This window comes from Chiloscyllium punctatum, chromosome 19 (assembly GCF_047496795.1).
Source record: "Chiloscyllium punctatum isolate Juve2018m chromosome 19, sChiPun1.3, whole genome shotgun sequence".
NCBI classification, from domain to species: domain Eukaryota; kingdom Metazoa; phylum Chordata; class Chondrichthyes; order Orectolobiformes; family Hemiscylliidae; genus Chiloscyllium; species Chiloscyllium punctatum.
Window position 1 is genome coordinate 89,616,659 of NC_092757.1, and position 14,504 is coordinate 89,631,162.

The 14,504-nt window shown below is 39.1% G+C and overlaps 1 protein-coding gene across 2 annotated transcripts in view; it reads left to right on the top strand.

Annotated features, from left to right (window-relative positions):
- The window catches only part of med13a (mediator complex subunit 13a), a 220,407-nt gene that overhangs the window by 16,721 nt on the left and 189,182 nt on the right, over nucleotides 1-14,504 (top strand). For both annotated transcript variants that reach the window (XM_072590029.1, XM_072590030.1), the window contains exon 2: nucleotides 3,490-3,724. In XM_072590029.1, the coding sequence (XP_072446130.1) occupies nucleotides 3,490-3,724 (235 nt within the window). The remainder of the gene's footprint in view (nucleotides 1-3,489; nucleotides 3,725-14,504) is intronic.

Consider the following 14,504-nt stretch of genomic DNA (forward strand, 5'->3'; position numbering starts at 1 on the left):
AAATTAACTTCAAATGATGACTGGGTTAATTTCTTTGTGTGCTAATTAACTTTACTTTCCTCGCATTCCATCCAATGTGTTAATTCCCTTTCCAAAGTGTACAATTTTATGTTGGTTACTCTGAAAGAATCTCAACTCAGTTTTTTTTTGAGATTTAAATTTGAATGGAAAGTTGTTCTGAATGTGCCATATCAGAATATCTGATACTGTTGAGTGAGGGTAGTGGTGGAAAGAGGGCAATGATAAGTGAAATGGGAGCTGAAGTTTGTAGTTGGCACTAAATTTCGTCTGGAGTGAAGTATATAAAAGAACTTGTCATGAACTGGGTGAGAAACTTTGGCCTATAAGTGAACCTTTTAAGTATTATTTGCAGTGAGCTCTATGCCACCTTAAATGAACATTTTTATAATGTAACTATGAATTGTAATTGGATTTTTAATTTTATGATCAAACATTATCTGAGTTAGCATTTTTTCAGTCCAGTAATGGCAATTGAAGATCCCATAAGAAGAATAATCGGCTAGTTGATAATCTGTAGGCTGATCTTTGTAGCCATCTCTCAGAACAATCCTTGTAAGGCATCCAGCACTTGAAACAAAGCAGGAATATCGGAGTTCTTGATGTTGTATAGGCATCACAACAGCTTATAGGTACCTGGTGCAGATATTCTAAATTATGGTACTGATCATCTCCAATGATTTACATGTTGAAATTGCTGGCCTTTTCTGTTGAAGTCTGCCTCATTATATTGGTACGCTCAACAAGCGTGAACCCTCTAGTGCCGTGCACCTTGGGGGAAGCCAGCTATGTTGGCAAGGCTTACTGTAGCGCTGACAAAAATAGAAGTTGCTGGCAAAGCTCAGCAGGTCTGTCAGCATCTGAAGAGAAATCAGTTAACGTTTCGGGTCTGGTGATCCTTCCTCAACCCAGTCACTGGACCTGAAATGTTAACTCTGATTGCTGTTCACAGGTGCTGACAGACCTGCTGAGCTTTTCCAGCAACTTCTGTTTTGTTGATTTACAGTATCCTCATTCTTTTTTTTTGCTGTGGCAGTGATCACCTTTATGGGGAAATGAAGTGAAATGGTGCAATTTGTGCCAGATTACATCAGGAACAGCCTTTATACATTTGTAGGTTGAAGATTGAAAGATCCTACATAGGTCCGGTTTAGATCCTTAGAAGTAATTGATTGCATTAAAAATCAAGTTGCTTGTTGAAGGTTGCTCCTGGTCCTTGCTTGTTGTATCTATATCTGATTATGCTCCATTTTTGAGCCTTTGTAGCACTGCATGTACAGCGACGGTCCCTGCTGTAGCTGGATCTATTAGTCATCGTTCCAGTGAATGTGTGTGGAATATCAGAAATAGAACAGATTTTTAATGTGAAAAGTCAGCATTTGCATGTCACAAATGATGTCTTAGCATTGTTTTCCATTCAGGATGTTGCAGACTCCCATTGATGCTATGGAGTGTTTCCTAATGCCTAGTTTGTGACCAGGGTTTGTATCCACATTGGGTCCTGCATGTTTTGCATGCAGGTTGCTATGGTTACACATGTATTCACTGAACTGAAATACTGTGTTATGAAGGACTTTGCATTACTCACAAGTGGAACTGGTGTCTTTGGACTCTACCGACTCAAGGTGTAGACAATATTTTGCATTCCCCTTCTGCTTTGGAGTGAGGATGAAGGCATTGTAGATCATGCTTGCCAAAATGAATTGCAGACTTACCCTCATAATTGAGTTTTCCAACTCTATGCCCAAACTTTCATGTCCCTTTCTTTGTTTCTTTCTAATAAATTGAATCTTCCTACCCAATTCTGCCCCCCCAATAACTATGCTCTGCATCTGTCTTAAATGGTAAGGTAACACAAATACTGAAAGTTTAAGTTATGAATGAGGCAGCAAAACATGAAAAACAAGGCAAGTCACCAGTACTGAGAATATCCTATGCAGGTGTGACATAAGTTAAGAGCTTGCAAAGCTCCCTGGCCCAGTCCTGAGCGTGGGTGCTTTTCGTACTAATATGCTCCAAATTACAACATTGAAATGGAGGCCTGTATCTGAAACTATTTGGAGGTGCACTTAAGATGTGGTGAGACTGGTGCATGTCCAATTGCCAACTTCCTGTGAATGGGGGAGGTATGCAGATGCTTGATACCCGTGAGCACATCCTGAGATGTTGGTGATCATCCTCCAAGGTGGAGGCCTGGAGGATTAGATGATAGCTGTTCAAAAGGTTATGTTTTTGTAACAACTTTTACGTTGGGAATTGGCGCATAAGAGCATTGGAAACTGCATATAAATGAAGTGGGATTAAGTACTAATATATTGATGTATGAAAATAGATTTCCTCTGTACGGACAAGAATTTCATCTTGCTGTTCTAAAGTTGATTGCCAAATCTGTGCTTTTTTTTTCAGTGCTGAGAATCTCATTTTTCTGATCTTGCCATATTTTCTCAACTGACATCACATTATCCAAGTTGTTCAGGAACTGGGAAAATTTTGTTGGTACTAAACTGTTTCATTTGATAGTAAATTAATTCCTAACTGACTATATTGAGCTACTGTAACAGACTTTTTTTTTCCCTGGCAGCAATTGTGGTTCTTAGATAACTGAATAGCTGGGAATTAGGAGCAAGTTAAATGTTTAGCTACCCCTCCAGCTTAAGAGTGGTCTCTCTTTCTCTGCAGTGAAAACTCACTAAAATTGAAGGAAATAAAAACCTCCTGTAACAGTTGTGAGCTGTGATCTTTCTGATGTCAGAATTTTTGAGTGACCCGGCCACCTTGTGTGTCTTATGAGCTAGTGGAAACTTCTGGAGAAAGATAAAGCAATATACTAGCCAGGAGAAGAATCGTAAAAGATCATGTTGAGAACAGAACCTGGGAACAATGTCCACTGAACTGTCTATAGTTTTTCCTTCTGACCCAAAGCTTTTTAAAACCCTTTTTGTCTGTGTCTGCAGTGGAAGTTTTGAATTCATATTATATGCCAACTGTTTATAATTCTTTACCTGTAGGTAGAATGTAATTACTTGTAATAAATTATTGATCCATGTTCAGTACAGAAACTTGGTTTGTGATTTCTATTAATTGGTGTCTGAACATTGGGGAACTTTGTACTTTTCAAGATCTTAAACTTTTTTGCTGACTGTTAGAATAGCATGGCTTTTGTTTCTTCCATGTACTACTCTAGTGAGGTGTAATAGTTTATTAATTGAAATACTTTGTGTATCTCTTTTCTGTGCATCTCCTCCCTGCAAAACAAAAACAATGCACGTGCTTCTGCCCTTAAGCTGGTGACTTGAGAATTAGTGAAACTTGTCTGAGCAATTTTGGTGACTTGTTATGCTGCAACTAGAGCCACTCTCCTCTTGGCTAAAATTTTCTGTCTTTTGTGGATTTAAGTGTTTCTCATGTTAGAACAGTGTTTTGAAGCAGATTGTTTGAAGTTAACCTCTGGTTTTCCTACTTTCCCCTTAGGCTGACCTGCCTGGAATTAAATGGCGACGTTATTCATGGAAGGGTCCAGTGGGGACACCGCTCGTTATCCCGGTGGCTGAAGATGATGCCATTCTGTGCAGCTTCAGCCGCTGCTTGAAAGCTAATGTACTTTGTGTGTGGCGCAGGGATGTGATACCAGGCCACCGGGAGCTTTGGATTTTCTGGTGGGGTGAAGTGCCAAATTTTGCTGATCTTATCCACCATGAGCTCAAAGGTAAGATTAAAGAATAGGTCTAAGTTCAGTTATATTTGGAAGGAAAACAAATAGCATATGTTAAAACTCAACACCCTGAACTTATAGTCAGATGAATCTCGCTGAAAGCTTTTTGTTTTGTTGATGGTCACTTGAGTGAGATCTACAGTGAGGTGACTGGGGAAGGGGTATGGAGTTACCAAGATGAAGTTGGGGCAGAAACAGAAGCTACTTGGTTGTCCTTTTTGTTTTCCACTTCGTGACCTCTGGTAGCAAATGGACAACATAACTTGCCTGATTGATAGCTTCTCGGAATGCTGGGGGACTTTAATAGGGTAATATGACTCATGTTAAAGTAATGAAGCTTCATTTTTACCTCTGTCCGAAATGAATTTTCGTAAAATAATTAACTTCTTCTTTTGATATGACCCTTTTTCCTTCTAATGCCTCTAATTTAAATTCTTATGCTCCTTCATATTTATCTGCATTATACTCTACCAGATTTTTGCCTACTTAAACTGTCTGTGTTGGTCTGCATCCTTGTCATCCACTTCATAGTATACTTTGGCATCTACAGTTGTCATATTTATTCACTTGTGAGATGTGGGTGTTGCTGACTGATACCTTGTTGCCTTTGAACTGAATGGCTTGCTAAGTCAACCATATTGCTGAGAGTCTGGAATTATACGTAGGTCAGACCAGGTGAGCGTGGCCAAGTACCTTCCCTGAAGGACATTACTGAACCAGATGGGTTGGTCTGACAGTTGGCAATGGTTTCACGGTCATCAGTAGTTTTTTAAATTGTTTTTTTTTAAATTCGAACTTAAATCCCCTCATCTGCCATAATGGAATTTGAACCCAGGTCACCAAAACATTAGTTGAACTTTTGGATTAATAATCTAGTGATGACATCAGTAGACTATCGTCTCCCTACAAACGTCTATGCAGGTTTAACAAACATGCCTTTGATTCCCTCATCTAAATTGTTGATTAAAAGTTTTTAATCAGTTGACCCATCAAATATCTTTTGGACTGTGTTTGTCACATTCTGCCAAGCTGAAAAAGACCCACTTTATGCTAACTGTTTTTAAACAACCGATCTTCTGTCCGTGCTAACAAGTTAGAGCAGCTACTTTGCATACAACATCGGACAGGACAGGAGTAGGCCCTTCGACCCTCAGTATGTGTGCTGACCATGATGCCATTCTAAACTAATCTAATGTGTCTGTATGTGGTTCATATCCCTGTCAATTCCCATGCCTGTTCATGTATCTAAATGTCTCAATGTTGCTGTTGTATCTGCTTCGACTATCCCCTCAGTGTGTTCTAGGCACACGTCACCTTTTTAAATTTTTTTTAAAGAAAAGTCTCTCTCACATGTCCTTTTTAAACTTGCTTCCTCTCACCTTAAACCAATGCCTCCTCGTATTTGACATTTTCTACCCTCTGAAAAAGACTGAGAGACTATCCATGCCTCTTATAGTTTTATGAACTTGTCAGGTTGCCTCTCAGCTGCCTCTGTTCTAGCGAAAACAGTCCACATTTGCCCAACCTCTCCTTGGAGCTAATACACTCCAATCCAAGTCAACATCCTGGTTTGACCTCTTTTGCACTCTCTGCAAAGCCTCCATGTCTTTCCTGCATTGTGGTGATCAGAGCTGCATGCAATACTCAAATACAAACATGAAGTGCTGGAAAAACTCAGCCGGCCTGCCAACATCTGTAAAGAGAAATCTAAGAGTTAATGTTTTGGGTTCGATGACCTCTCAGAGCAATACTCAAATGAAGTCTAACTACAGTCTTATATCACTGCAACATGTGTTATGACATAGGGTAAACCCCTCTGCTAATTTACACACGACACACCGAAGCTCACCTAGCGCTGTAATCTATTAAATTTCGAGAGGCAAAGACCTATCCCAGCTTTCATTATTTAAGGTAAAAACTAACAATTTTATTCTTTTAGTGCAGCAGAGAACATTAAAACAATTACTTACAGCTCCTTTCTCTCAAACCTATCTTTTACCTCCCACTCTACAATACTGGTATGATAAATCCCCTCTTAAATTTATGACAAATGGATTTCAAACCCAGTTGTCATCTTCGGGATGTTGAACTTTCTCTGTAGATTTCGCTCGGTCGGCTTTGGTCTTCTGCACAAATTTCTTATGGGGTGGTACCTTTACTTGTGTCAGCTCTTTGCTGTTTTCTCTAACTGTTCAAAATGTCCAGCTTTTATACCCCAAAAAATGAAATCATTAGTTTGATGTCATCAAAACATTAAGTTCAAATTTGATTGGCTTTTGGTAGCTGGGGCCAAATTTAAACTGATTTTCTAATTTGAAATAGTTTTTTTTACCATATCAACCAAATGTTACATTGTTCAGCAAACTATGCTTTCAGTCCATGCCAGCTTCTCTTTCCCCCCCCCCCCACCTTTAAAGTTCAGTACACTGCACTTTTATAACACGTAATTTACTCTTATCCTCAATGCCCCAACCAATGAAGATACGCATGCCGAATGCTGCTTTTTCCACATTATCCACTTGTGTGCCACTTTCGGGAGCTGTGGACTTGCACCCGAAGATTCCTCTATCAGTGCTGCTCAGGGTTCTGCAATTTACTGGGAATATTCCTCTTGCATTTGATCTTCTAAAATGCATCATTCTTCACTACCTGGGTAAACATCCATCTTCCATTTCCACGCCTAGCTTTCCAACTGTTCTATATGCTGCTGTATCCTTTCGACAACCTGCCACACTATCCACAACTCAACAATTTTTCATTGTCTGCAGCTTACTAATTAGGCCACCTCATTTTCATCCAAATAATGAATGTATATTGCAAACAGCAGAGGCCCCAGCACTGATCCTTTTGGAATACCACTGGTCACAGACCTTTGGTCAAAAAACACCTTCACAACTACCCTCTGTCTTCCATGACCAAGCCACTCTTGTATCCAACTCACCATGATCCCATGTGACTTTAATCTTCTGAACTAGCCGAGCATGAGGTACCTCATCAAATGCTTTAAAGTCCATGGAGACAACATCCACTACCTTATCCTCATCAAGCATTTTTGTCACTTCTTCAATAAACTTCAATCAAGTCTGAGACAAGAATACTCCTGCAAAAAACCATGGAAAATAGTACAATGAAGGGTATGCAGGCTAGTTAGGAGGATACAAGGTCGGCACAACATCAAGGGCTGAAGGACCTGTACTGTTTTTATGTTTGTTCTGTGATCTCACCCATTTCCTCTGGCTCCACACATGCATTCTGTCCTTTGTCCTTGAGTGGATCTACCCTTTCTTTCTCCTAAACAATCCCTTTATGTGGAACATTGACCATGCTTTCTGCAAATCTAAGTGTAACGTATTAAACAGATTCCCTTTATTGCCAGCGCATGTTGTTCCTTCAATGAGTCCCAATAACTTAGCATGGTATTGCTAAAGCCAAAAATATGACATTTGATAATTACCTTGAGTCCTTCTAGGTGCCCATTTATAACTTTTAATCAACTGTAGTAACGTGCCCCACCCCCAACCCCTGCACTGACAGACTACCTAACCAGTTTTATACCTTCCTGTTTTCTGCTTCCTTTCTTCCGTGACACTAGGGGTTATGTTTTGCTACTTTGCAGTTTGATGGAGTCAATCATGAGGGAATTTTGGAAAATTAACACAAAATTATTGACTACTTCATTGGCCACTCTTAAGACCCTAGGATAAGGTCCATCTGGATCTGGGGACTTATGAACCTGTTGCTCCATCACTCTGTTTAGTACTGCATCCTGAGTGATTTATAATTTCACCTAGTTTAATCTCCCTTTAGAAAAAAATCTCAGTAATATTTATTATCATATTGAGGAAGCAAAATGTATATCCATTACATTTGATGTTTCTTTAACTCATCCTTTAGAGTGCAATATTTTTTTTCTTGATAACTATGGAAACTCTTGCCAGTTGTTTTTACCTTTCTAGCTAGCAAACTCAGTGCTCTAATTTGTCCTGATTTACTTTCTATTGTTTGATGCTGTTCTTTGTTTTCTGACCAGTCATCTGGCCCCTTGCCTCTGCTTAATTGTTTTCCTTAAGTTTGATGCTCTTCTCATTTTCCTCTAGTTGACCACCAATGGTAGGACCTCCACTTGAATTAGAAATCATTTTTAACTCATCCATTTCTTCTCAGCACCTTTTTTACATTTAAAATTGCCCTTTTTATTGTCATCTCTTTATATTGCTGTGTTTAATTTGGTGTAATTTGTATGTCCCTTGGAGTACTCCTTGGGATTGACTTCTATGCTGAAGGCATTTGAGTATAATCTAGATGTATTTTCACTTCAGATATATAAACACTTACCTTTGAAATTGTAATTAAGCTGAGGTTAAAATGTTAGCTGTGGTGTTCAGCAGTAGAAAGGAAATGCCTGTCTGGAAGAGGAGGCAGTGGCCTAGTTGTTACTGTTAATCCAGAGACTCGACTATGGTTCTGGGTCTAATGAACCTGGGTTCGAATCCTGCCATGGCAGATGGTGGATTTTGAATTGACTAAAAATCTGGAATTAAGAACCTACTGATGACCATCAATTCATTATTGATTGTTGGTAAAGCTATATGGTCTACTCATTTCCTTTAGGGCGGCACAGCGTTTAGCACTGTTAGTTCCGTTGCCTCACAGCGCCAGAGACCCGGGTTCAATTCCCACCTCAGGTGACTGACTGTGGAGTTTGCACATTCTCCCTGTGTTTGTGTGGGTTTCCTCCGGGTGCTCCGGTTTCCTGCCACAGTCCAAAAATGTACGGGTTAGGTGAATTGGCCACGCTAAAGTGTTAGGTGAAGGGGTAAAATGTAGGGGAATGGGTCTTGGTGGGTTGCGCTTCGGCGGGTTGGTGTGGACTTGTTGGGCCGAAGGGCCTGTTTCCACACTGTAAGTAATCTAATCTTAAAAAAAGGAAACTACTAGCCTCACCTTGTTAGGTGAGACAGAATGTTGCCTTTACCCACTTCCAGGATGTTCAGCTTCTTGGAGGAAGACAGTGCATTTTAACATTTTAACATTACATTAATGTCCAGAGAGATGATACAATTTAATCTTTTAACATGACAACCTGGTTTGGACTACATGTGACTCCAGATTCACAGCAATGTGGTTGATTCTTAATTGCCCTCTAAGGTACGCAATAAATATTGGCCTACCTAGTGATGCCCTTGTTCCATGAATGAATTTTAAAAAAAAGGCTTTGTCTCCATATGTGGTCTATCTGTGAGCAAGAAACTTCTTTAGTCTTTTTGCTTCAGCCAAGCGAAGAGCTTGAAGTAAGGGATTATTTCACTGATCAGCATTCTGACAGGCTAAATACTGTAAACCCTCATCCGTTCCATAAGGTTGTGACGCAGAAACAAGACACCCTTTCTATGCTCCCAAATTTGTAAATTATTAGTTTGCAGGATGTTGGAGTGATTAGAGATACCCATCCTCTTCCAAATGTGAATGTTCTGCTGGATATTTGCTTGGAATTCTAAGTTGGTGCAGCATCTCTGCTCACCTGGAGTAGATTTCTAATTTATGTTCCCTTCAGGCAGAATCCTAGGGTTCACTGCATATTTTTCAGTGAGATCACACACTACTGAGCTGTAGTGTCAAGTTTGTTTATTGAATGGAATCAGTCATCTGTTGTGCAGATTCACATAGCCATAGTTAATTGTTTTGTATCCCGAATAACATCTCTACTGGCATGATGGTGCACAGATCAAAGATTTGTCAGCAGAAGGGTGTTGTGAAACTTGAAAGGGTTCAGAAAAGAATTACAAGGATGTTGCCAGGTTTGGAGGATTTGAGCTATAGGGAGAGGCTGAACAGGCTAGGGCTGTTTTCCCTGGAGCGTCAGAGGTTGAGGGGTGACCTTATAGAGGTTTACAAAACCATGAGGGGCATGGAAAGTATAAATAGACAGTCTTTTCCCTGGGATGGGGGAATCCAGAACTAGAGGGGTTTAGGGTGAGAGGGGAACGATATAAAAGAGATCTAAAGGGGCAACCTTTTCACACAGAGGGTGGTATGTGTATGGAATGAGCTGAGGCATTTGGATGGGTATATGAATAGGAAGGGTTTGGAGGAATGTGGGCTGGGTGCTGGCAGGTGGGACTAGATTGGATTGGGATATCTGGTCAGTATGGACGGGTTGGACCAAAGGGTCTGTTTCCATGCTGTACATCTCTGACTCTGAGATCTTTATCTGGAGGTACCTTGAGTAAAAATACCTTCCTATCTTTAATATTGAACTTCAGCAAATTTCCTTAATGAGTCTCAAGAATAGTCTGAATAAAATTTGAGAATCAAAATTATTAGGATTTTTAAAATCTAAGAAGGTTTCTTATTTGAATCAGAAAATATTGGGAGGATGGGAGATGTAGGAAATGCTATACTGCTGTATAGTGATTTGGGAGAGGGAGGTGAGGCACTCTGAAGAATAAATGCTCCATGTCAGGTATTTTCCTTATGTTTTAAAGATGCTAAAAGACCTACACTTTTTTGCTTTTGCTTCGTATTTGCAATTATTTCATCCCCTGTTCCCTAAGCTGGTAGTAGAAATTTAATTCCATATTCAATTGTACCTGCAGGCTGTATGGATTTTGTCAAGTTATCTTGTATATGCCTCTTTTTTTTTTAAAAGAAGTTAAGTCAGTTAACATGTTAATTATTCTGATAGCAATTCCTAGAAGCTTAGAGATCTTATCCAAGAGTTCTCCAAAACTATCTGTTTGAAATGTATTTTGAATGTAAAACCTACACTCTTGGTTAAGATGAATTGTTCTGTGAAGAGCAATTGTTTAAAGATAGGATCTTCATAGTATTATATCATACTTCTCTCATAGTCTTGCATTATCATCTATTTTAAATATAGTCAAAACAAAAACTAGTTAACTGTGTTTTTAAATCATGATCTCATTGGGTAACATTTTGCTCACAGGAATCTCAAACAGTAGTGGAGTTGAACTAACTCAGACAGTTGAAGTGTAATGTTAATTATTTAACTCAGTTCAGAGCTTTCTTTCAGTGTGAAAGATTTAAATTAAGATTGTTACTGTGCTCTGAGGCAGTACAATGACATCCAAGCTCTTGGCTGGGAAAAATACCTAGTCTGGTTAAAGTAAAAGGATGTTGATGACTATTTAAACAGGATGTTGATCGTTTTTTGGAGGGGTAGGGAAATCACAGCTTTACTTTGGTTAGTAACTGTTAGCTTTTGAATTACTTAACCTTGAACTTCACATTTGATTTATGACTAGATGTCTTGAGGCTGATATCTGTTCTCTTAAATAAGATAATCACTTAATTTCATTGTGAAATTTTTAGTCTCAAATGTGCCACTTATGAGAAATGAACGTTGCAAGTTAAAGTGATACTGTAAGGGCAAGTCCATGTTCAGAAACTTGGTAAGTGAAGCAAGGCCATAATAAGACCATAGGTCTTTGGAACAGAAGTACAGTCAGTTCTTTACTACAATGGTTGAGTTCTTGTGCAAACTCGTGTTAGATAAAAATCACGTTTCGAAACAGTGCTTAGTGTTAATGCTGTAATCGAGTCAGTCAGCACGTGTTTTAAAGGTTTGCAATGTAGAAATAGTGTCCCCAATGAATTCGCATTGACGAAGCATGCATTATAGCAGAATGACCTTTAGGCTGCTCTGCCATTCAATGGTTCATCTGATAATCCTCAACTTCATTTTCCTGCCATTCCTTTTACTGATTTCAAAATCTATCTACCTCAGCCTTTAGATTGCTTTGATACAGCCTTGGGCAAATGTGAGGACTGCAGATGCTGGAGATCAGAGTCGTGCTGGAAAAGCATAGCAGGTTGGGCAGCATCCGAGAAGCAGGAAAATCGGCGTTCCCTGATGAAGGACTCCTGCCTGACATGTCGATTTTCTTGCTCCTTGGATGCTGCCTGATCTGTGCCTTTCCAGCACCACTCTAATCTTGACTTTGATCCAGCTTTGACTTTTTTTTTTGTGCTAAAGAATTCCACAGATTCACTACCCTTGTAAGAAATTCCTTATCATCTACCTTTTAAATATGTCCCCTTTTTATTCTGCGATTATGCCTTTGGTCCTAGACTCTTCGACAAGGAGAAAACTTTCCAAATCTACCTTGTCAAGTCCATCCAGATTCTTGTATGTTTCAATATTGTTGCACCTCATTCTTCAAGTCCAACCTATCTTTCGTACAGCAGTCCCTCCATTTGGCTCCCCTTGAAATCTACAGAGCAGATGTTCCGTCTGTGGTATTAGAATCACTGAAACTTCCAGATGTTACTTCCACTCTCCATATCTTCCTCTCGGATCTCATGAGATCCCGGGGCATTCCCAGTTGTCCATATCATTATCGGACCTGAGTACTTGGCATTTTTTGCCCTCCGTGATCACCTTTTTTGAGTTTGTTGCGGGTAACCTGAAGAAGGTTTCAAATTTTAGGACCAGCTTATTGTCTGCCATCTCAGCTATGTCTTGCTGTTGACACTTTCTGACTTTTATTTGCAAGTTGCCCTAATGTAAGGAGTGAATTTTTAAGTTTCTGTCTAGGAGATGTATTTCCCCACTGGTCTCGTGAAGTATCCACCATACCTACATCCAACCATCCAATTCCTTTGCTTTATTCTTGCTGAGGCTGCTTCCAAGTCTGTTGGGCTTGAGGACCAACTCGTATGAACACAGAATAGGGTTTTTTGTCACCATCTCCATAAACTGAAACCTACTTTAACTGTAGTGTTTAAACCTTGAACTCTGCCAATCTGCCTGCTTTGCCCTAGTAATGTCTACTTTCTTGGCCACTTCACATGCATAACTATTTTTTCAAGACCAATTCCTCTGTGACCCTTTCTAAATTTGAGAGCTTGCACAAACTTAAAACCCAATGAGACTTCGTGGTCTCCAATTATTCCTTGTAGATTTTGTTTCTGAGTCAAAAGCCTCTTTTTAATTCCAGCCTTTTAAGCTGGCATTGCTGCTGCTGTTCCCCTTCCACACTACTCCCTTTACCGAAATGTTCTGTTCTTCCTCTAACTTGGTGTTTTTCTTTCAAGTTCTTTTCATTTTTAATGCAGTTTTGCTAATTTTTTCCCCTATTTTAAGCAGCTTTACCTGCAGTTTGAAGTTTAGCAGTTCAGCTGAATTACCATCTAATTTGCATTGCTGTCCTTCCAGTTTCAAAATATTGCACTATTATTCAAATACATCTGCTTTCTTAGCCCATACATTTTTATTCTTCCTACAATAGTTCTGTAATTTGATTACTCTGGCCAAGTTAAATTTTTGCAAATCACTCTGGGTTAAATCTTCCATCTCCAGAAAAGATTTAGCACCTGCCCAAGCCATTTTAGCTTAAAACACAAAAAGCCTGCTGTCTGTCCTGTCTCTTCTAATTAATTTCAACTTCCAATTAAGCAGGCTTGACATTAGGTATTCCAGATGAGCCTCAATTTTATACAGACTAAACTGGGGTGTTTCTGTAGTCCCACTCGTCCATGGATTATAACCTGAATGACTGTTTACCTGCTTCCTGATATGGCCAGTCATTTTGATTTTTCTATCCAATGTTATGATCCCTGGCTTATGTTATTATCTGACAAAGCTGAATACAGGCTGAAATCTGGCTTGATGGATCATATTCTGTTTATAGTCAACAATGTGATTTTACATTGAAGCATGGGCATGCAATACTGGAGATTTAGTTTTAATAATAAAACAAATTTATTATGTAAAAATTAGAACAAATTAAATTCCACATAACAATTGATAGGTTTCGATACATAGTAAAAATGCAAGCTCATCTTTATCAGCATTATCATCTTATAGTACTCAAACATTGAGCTTCACTTCTGTGTTGCATCCACAAAGTTTGACTTAACTGTTCCTTTCCGTTCCCAGTTTGAATGTTTGGCATAATTCTTGATTAGTCACAATTGAGCTCAAACTATTTCAGCATCAGATACCTTTTTCGGGACGCTATCCAAATGACACTGGTCTGGAGCTTTCATTTAAGACATGCATACAGAGGTCTTAAATCAATAGAAGTACAAGAAGGTCAATGTAGAGAAAGAAATGCCTCTGAAAAAATGCAGTTGTAACTCCAAGTGCAGCTGAGCAGCCATGTACAAATGCTACTGTGAATGCAGAGAAGTAAACAATACACAGGAGTTGCAGGAAATTATTTCCCAGATCAGAAGTAACAATCTTATTTCTTGAACGAGCCGACTGAACCTATTGATGTATTTGGAAATACAGGAGCCATTCAAACGATTGCTGGAAATTCATGGTCCTTTAGACGCCAGGCAGCTTTTGAGAAGCAGAAAGCTATTTTGACCATTGGACCTGTGTTTTCTGCCCTTAATTTAACTATGCCTCTTCAAGGTAGCAATTTATATGACTGACTTTGTAGGCATAGTCTTGTTACAAGATGGTGAAACAGCCATAGTGAAGCCAGTTGGATACTTGTCCAAAATTCCGAATTGACACCAAAAAATATGTAGTGGGCAAAAGCAATCCTACGATTGCTATTAGCACTTAAAGCATTATATATATATATATATATATATATCAAAGCTATGAGAAAATGCAGGTCTATATCAATCGTAACCACAAATTTAAAAACGAGGATATTATGGTGGCATTTGCTATTACAGCCTTATTTAAATAGTTCTATCGCAGGGGAGGTGAAAAAAAACAACTGCTTTACCAAGATGTAACTTTGATAATTCATAGTGCCAAAAAAGTATGAGACAAATCTATAGGTTTGATGCT